Raw genomic sequence first — 6,845 nt, forward strand, 5'->3', positions numbered from 1 at the left:
GTGTTCTCTTTATATTTTGTGTATACACTATAGGTTTTGTTTATTATGAGGCTTATAGTTATAATAGTTACATCTATATAATATATATAATATATAACATATATTAATATATAACATCTATATAATATATATTAATATATAACATCTATATAATATATATAATATATAACATCTTATAGTTATAATAGTCCATTCTAAGCTGATAACAACTTAACTTTGATCACATACAAAAATTCTACCCTTTTACTTCTCCCTTCCCCTACACATACTTTATGTTATTTTTTTACTGACGTATAGTCAGTCACAATGAGTCTGTGTCTGCTGTACAGCATAATGTCCCAGTCATGCGTATACATACATATATCTGTTCTCATATTTTTTCAATAAAGGTTATTACAAGATATTGAATATAGTTCCCTATACAGAAGAAATTTAATTTTTTTAATCTATTTATATATATAGTGGTTAACCTTTGCAAATCTCAGACTCCCAAATTTATCCTTTCTCACCCTCTTTTCCCTGGTAAAAACTGTTTACTATGTTGCGAGTCTGTTTCTGTTTCATAGGTGAGTTCCTTAGTGTCCACTTTTTTCTTTTTTAGATTTCACATATGAGTGATATCAAATGGTATTTTTCTTTCTCTTTCTGGCTTTCTTCACTCAGAAGGAGGTGAAAAATCTCCAGGTCCAACCATATTGTTGCAAATGGCATTATTTTGGTTTTTTCATCACTGAGTAATATTTCATTGTATAAATATACCTACCACATCTTCTTTATCCAGTCATTTGTCAATGGACATTTCGGTTGCTTCCATGTCTTGGCTATTGTATATAGTACTTCTATGAACATTAGTCTGCATGTACTTTTCAAATTAGAGTTCCCTCCAGACATATGCCCAAGAATAGGATTTCTGGATCTTTTGCAAGTCTATTTTAGTTTTTTAAGGAATCTTCATAATTTCTTCCATAATGGCTACACCAAACTACATTCCCACTAGCAGTATAAGAGGGTTCCCTTTTCTCCATACCCTCTGCAGCATTTATCATTTCACACTTTGTTACTGATTTTACAATTAACAACTTTTTATTTTGTGCATCCATTAAATTACTGTAGCTAGTTATATTTATTACCTTTGTTTTTTAACTTTTACGAGAGGGTTGAAAGTTATTTATGTACTACCATTACAGTATTTGCATATTCTGCATTTGATTATATTATTTACCTTTACTAATAAGTTTTATACTTTCTTATTTTTCATCCTGCTAAGTAGTGTCCTTTTGTGTCAGCCTGAATAACTCTCTTTAGCATTTCTTGTAAGGTACATCTAGTGGTAATAAACTCTCTCAACTTTGGTTTATCTGGGATAGTCTATCTCTCCTTCATTTTTGAAGGACATCTTTGCCAGGTATAGTATTCTTGTTTGGCAGTTTTTTTCTTTCACTACTTGAAATATATCATTCCACTCTCTCCTGGCCTGCAAGATTTCTGCTGAAAAATCCACTGACAGTCTTATGGAGGCTTTGTTGTATAAGACAAGTCATGTTATTTATGCTACTTACAATATTTTCTCTTTATCTTTGACTTTTAACATATGCTTATAATGTGCCTCAGTGTAAATCTGTTTACTTTTAACCTAGAGTCCTTTGAGCCTTGTGATTCTGTCCATTTTCTTATTCAGATTTGGGGAGTTTTCAGCCATTATTTATTTAAAGATGCTTTCTGCTCCTTTCTCTCTATACACCAGGATATCCCATCATGTATATATTGCTTCTTTTGTAGGAGTCTCCTGGTCCTTTAGGTTTTCTTCACTCTTTTTATTCCATTTTAATTTTTGTTCCTCCAACAGAATAAATTCAAATGATCAGTTTTCAAGTTCTTTGACTTTTTCTTCTGCTTGACCAAATTTGTGCTTGAACTCCTCTAGAAAATTTTCAGTCCAGTTACTGTATTCTTCAGCTCCAGTATTTCTGTTCGGTTCTTTTTTTTCTCATATCCCTCTCTTTGTTGATATTCCTATTGTGTTCATATACTGCTTTCCTGATTTCATTTAGTTGTCTATCATCTTCTCTTGCAATTCACTGAGCTTCTTTAGGATGATTATTTTGAATTATTTTTGGGCAATTCACAGATATTCATTTATTTTAAATGAGTTGCTGGAGTTTTGTTTTCTTCCTTGGATTGTAGCATGTTTCATAATTCTTCATGTTCCTTATAGGATTGCTTTATTATCAATTCATTTTAAGAAGCATCTTCCTAACAAGATTGTGCTGTATAGCACAGGGAAATATGTGCAGGATTTTGTGGTAGCTCACAGTGAAAAAACAAGAATGTGACAATGAATATATGTATGTTCATGTATAGCTGAAAAATTGTGCTCAACACTGGAATTTGACACAACATTGTAAAATGACTATAACTCAATAAAAAAAAAAGTGAGAAAAAAAAAAAAAAAGCATCTTCCTTTCCTAGCCTTTTGACTCATTTGACTGGCAAAGATCTTCACCAGTCAGCAGTGCTCAATATGAAACAAGATAGACACCAGTCCCTTGGAGTGTGTGCATTAAGGTTGGAGACAATGTTTCACTTCCTGTCTTCCATCTAGGAGGAAAAGCCTCAGTTCTGTGCCTTTTCCCAATTTCACTGAACAGTGCCAGCTGTAGGAAGCCACCTAGCCTTTTTCTTCATTGCTGGCTGACCCAGAAAACTGACCTCTTCCAGTTTAGCACTTGGTAGGAGCTAGCTAGAAATCAGCTCCACAAAAGGCACTCTGACTTTCTAGGACTTAGGCTCCCTTTACTTTCTTTCCTCCTTCCTGCAGTGAAAACCTCAGCAGTGCACTTATTCTCAGTCTCACAGAGCAGCACCAGCTGTAAGTGGATGCCCTGCCCTTTCCTATGTTCTGAGCTAACCCAAAAGAACAGGCTCTGCAGGTTGCTCAGCATTCAATATGAGGGGAAATAGGAACCCGCCCTCTTTTGGGTCATAAGATAAGTGTCTATAGTTCTAAAAGCATTCAAATCATGCAAAGGTTACTGACTACAATGAAAATAAATTTAAAGCAATAACAATGATATTTGGAAAGTTTCCATGGGAATTATAATCTGTGTTTATAAAAATTAAAAGGAAAATTAGAAAGCATTTTGAACTTAATAAAGAGAAACAAGATAAATGAAACTTCATGTGATACAATTAAAGTAGTGCTTAAAGGGAAATTAATAAAATTAAATGTCTAGGAAAGAAGAAATGTCTCAAATGAATGACTATGGGTTTCCACCTAAAGAAACTAGAAACAGATAGCAAATTAAAAATAAAGGGAAGACTATAAACATAACCAACAAAAGCAGGAATTAATAAACTAGAAAACAAAACAATAGAGAAAAATCAATGAAATGAACACTTGGTTCTGTGAGAAAATCAAGAAAGCTGAAAAAACCTCTAGCCATCCTGATAAGATAAAGCAAAAACACACAAACTACCAATATCCAGAGAGAGAAGAAAATATTGCAGGTCTCACAGATATTTTAACAAGATAATAAGGGACCATCAGGAACTTATCCCAATAAATCTGACAACACAGATGAGTGTGAAAATTTCTTAGAAGACTCAAACTACCAAAAATTGAATTTATAGTTGAAAACCTTCCCACAGAGAAAACTCCTGGCCAAGATGATGTCACTGGTGAATTCTACAAAACATTTAAAAACAAAAATCATATCAATTCTACAAAAGTCTAGCAGTAAATTTAAAATGACAAAATACATTTTAAAAGGGCAGCATTACCCTAATACTAAATCAGAATAAGCATATTACAAAATCCAATATCCCTTTCTGATTTTTAGAATATTCAGCAAACTGAACAGAAAAGAACTTCCTCAGTCTGATAAAGGGCATCTATGAAAAACCTATAGCTGACATTTTACTTAATGATGAAAGACTGAATGTGTTTCTCGTAAGAGTAGGAACAAGTCAAGGATGTCCACTTTACCCACTTCTATTCATTGTACCATCTGACCCAGCAAAATGCAATAATGCAACAAAAATGAGTAAAATAAAATCCATACCGGAATAAAAGAGATAAAATGTCTTTATTTGCTGACAAAATTATCTTCTATGAAGAAAACCCTACTTAATCTACAAAAAACTATTAGAAGCCATGGTTAAAAGTTTGTAGGATATAATGTCAATAAACAAAGATCTATTATGTTGATACATATTAGCAATAAGCACTTGTATGTTAAACCCAAAAAGTACCATTTAAAACTGTATCAAAAATATAAAACACTTAGGAATAAATCTCAAAAAAGAAATGCAAGTCTTGCTCACCAAAAACTTAAAATATTGCTGAAAGTAATTAAATGGTACACAGATACAGAGGTATACTGTTTCACGGCTCATTGTTCGTAAGAATAAATACATTTATCGGTTTACAATTGTTATAGCTCTAACAAAATTCAAATCAAAATTTGATGCCTCAAAGATCCTGATCTAAAATATCAAAAATAGAAACATAAAGCTGCACCGTGGCTAGTGAGAAGACTTCATCACATAATTTATGAAATCTTCCTATAAATCACTAGCTGTTTGCATACTCTCTTCATTGCTGCTTTCATCTCTTTATTCCTGAATGTATAGATGACTGGATTCAAAAACGGAGTGAGAACTGCATCAAAAATAGCAAGAAACTTATCCATTTGTGAATTGGGGTGTGGCCATGTATAGACAAACATGGTTGGGCCAAAGAACAAAAGGACCACAGTAATGTGAGCTGACAAAGTGGAGAGGGCTTTGGATGAACCACCTGAGGAATGTTTCCAAACAGTAAACAGGAAGAAGATGTAGGAGATGAGGAGTATAAAGAAAGAACCAACACAGATAAACCCACTGTTGACAGTGACCATGAACTGCAACCTGTAAGTGTCGGTACAGGCCAGTCTGAGGAGCCGAGGAAGGTCACAGTAAAAGCTGTCCAATACATTAGGACCACAGAAGGGTAAATTAACAATAAATGCTAGTTGGAACAGTGAGTGGCTGACACCAAGGGCCCAGGCAGCACCCAGGAACAAAATGCACATTCGTGGGCTCATGATACTCTGATAGTGGAGAGGCTTGCATATGGCCACGTATCTGTCAAAGGCCATGGCGATGAGCAACACCATCTCCACACCACCAATGACGTCGATGAAGAAGATCTGAGCAATGCAGCCTCCAAAGGAGATGGCTTTACGCTTTCTGAAGAGGTCATAGATCATCTTGGGTGAGGTGACAGAGCAGGCTCCTAAGTCAATGAAGGAGAGACTGGCCAACAGGAAGTACATGGGGGAGTGTAAGTGAGGATCAGTGGTCACAGAAAACACAATGAGGGTGTTCCCAGTCATGCTTGCCACATAGAGCACAGAGGAGAACACCAGGAGGAGAAGCTGGACCTCCCATGAATGAGTGAGTCCCAGAAACACAAACTCAGACACAACTGAGTGATTCCCTCCATCCATTGACCCAGCCAACTGGACTGCCACTGAAATCATAAGTATGACAATGAGGAGGAAACTGTGATTATGGAGATGATAGTATATCATGCAATTACTGATGTTTCAATGTTCTCATATGAATGAAAAGTATATAGTTGTCCAGTTCCTCAAATATACAAACAAAAAATGAAAATCAACATGTCATCACAATGCGTGAGATGCAGCATACTTCAAACCTATCACCAATACTCTCACTGCAATGTTCTGCTCTCAAATTAACAGATTAGAGAAGACCAAAAGATTCATGAGTGTCCATGACATTCATCAGCTGTTTAAATAACTTCTCATATCGACTATTCCTCATTCCAAGATATCCCATCTTGCTTTTATGTATATTCTCATAATCCACTTCTCTCCCCCGTTTGCTCTCAAAATTCACTGATAGAAAGTAGCGATGAGAGTAAGACATAATTGACAGATGGATTGTCACCTAGAGTGAGGGGTGCATGAGACATAAATTGATGCTGAATTAGGACAGGCTACAGATTGAGACTGAATAGAGAGAGCTGGGTATGTAAAACTGGAAAGCCCACACGTATAGAACAGGGGAAGTGTGTGGACTCTAAAAAGAAATAGAACCACCACTATTTTCCATCACATTTTACCACATTCACAGCTACTCTGGGTGCCTCTAGTTTTCACATAATTTTTCAAAATTACAAAGCCCTAAACTAGACTCAGTACTCAGTAAGGCTTTCATATAGAGTCTACACCACTCAGCCATGGAAGGTTTTCTCCATGCCTAATAAATGTGTATTTGGGAGATTTCTCCAGTTTCTGCTAAGGCACATGCCTAAAGTAGCCACAGACAATGTAAAATAACTCTGAAAACAGTTTTTTTCTGTCCATACACGTGGAGGTATTGAGGTCACTTGGAATAGTTGAGGTAGATTGAGTTTTAATTCATCAGTGTCTCAGCCTCCCTTTGCTGTCACCTTTTACAGCCACTGACATCTCCCTAACCTTTAAAGTACTCAGTACCACCCACATGGTAACCTGTTCTGATAGTTGATATTATCCTGTTTACTTTGAATTTGAAATCCACTCAGATATTTTATCTTCAAGGCAATCTGTATTTTATACTTTTGATTTATGATTATGAAACGAGAAATATCAAACATTATTAAGTCACATTTTAGGAGAGCAGATGAGCGTCCTTCTTGACTTTAAATCATAAAATGCAAAATGTGACACTGGAGATTTAAGTCCTTTAATATGTATTGTATTTATATGTGAAGTGGAGGGTGTACACAATGGTGTTATGTTTCTCTGTGTCCAGATACTCACTTCAATCATTGCCCTGTAGTAGAGAGTAGTCCC

General features: G+C 35.3%; 1 protein-coding gene across 1 annotated transcript; it reads right to left on the reverse strand.

The window, feature by feature from the left end:
• Positions 1–3,950: 3,950 nt before the first annotated feature.
• LOC105076137 (olfactory receptor 4F3/4F16/4F29) lies at positions 3,951–5,489 on the reverse strand. Its single transcript, XM_010964152.2, has one exon. It carries the CDS (start codon positions 5,487–5,489, stop codon positions 4,551–4,553), a length of 939 nt encoding a protein of 312 aa, XP_010962454.2. The 3' UTR covers positions 3,951–4,550.
• Between the last annotated feature and the right edge of the window lie 1,356 nt (positions 5,490–6,845).

The sequence above is a fragment of the Camelus bactrianus genome, chromosome 6, assembly GCF_048773025.1.
Source record: "Camelus bactrianus isolate YW-2024 breed Bactrian camel chromosome 6, ASM4877302v1, whole genome shotgun sequence".
NCBI classification, from domain to species: Eukaryota; Metazoa; Chordata; class Mammalia; order Artiodactyla; family Camelidae; genus Camelus; species Camelus bactrianus.

Coding starts and splice junctions, on each gene's coding strand:
- LOC105076137 (XM_010964152.2), bottom strand. CDS start 5,489: ATGGATGGAGGGAATCACTCAGTTGTGTCTGAGTTTGTGTTTCTGGGA.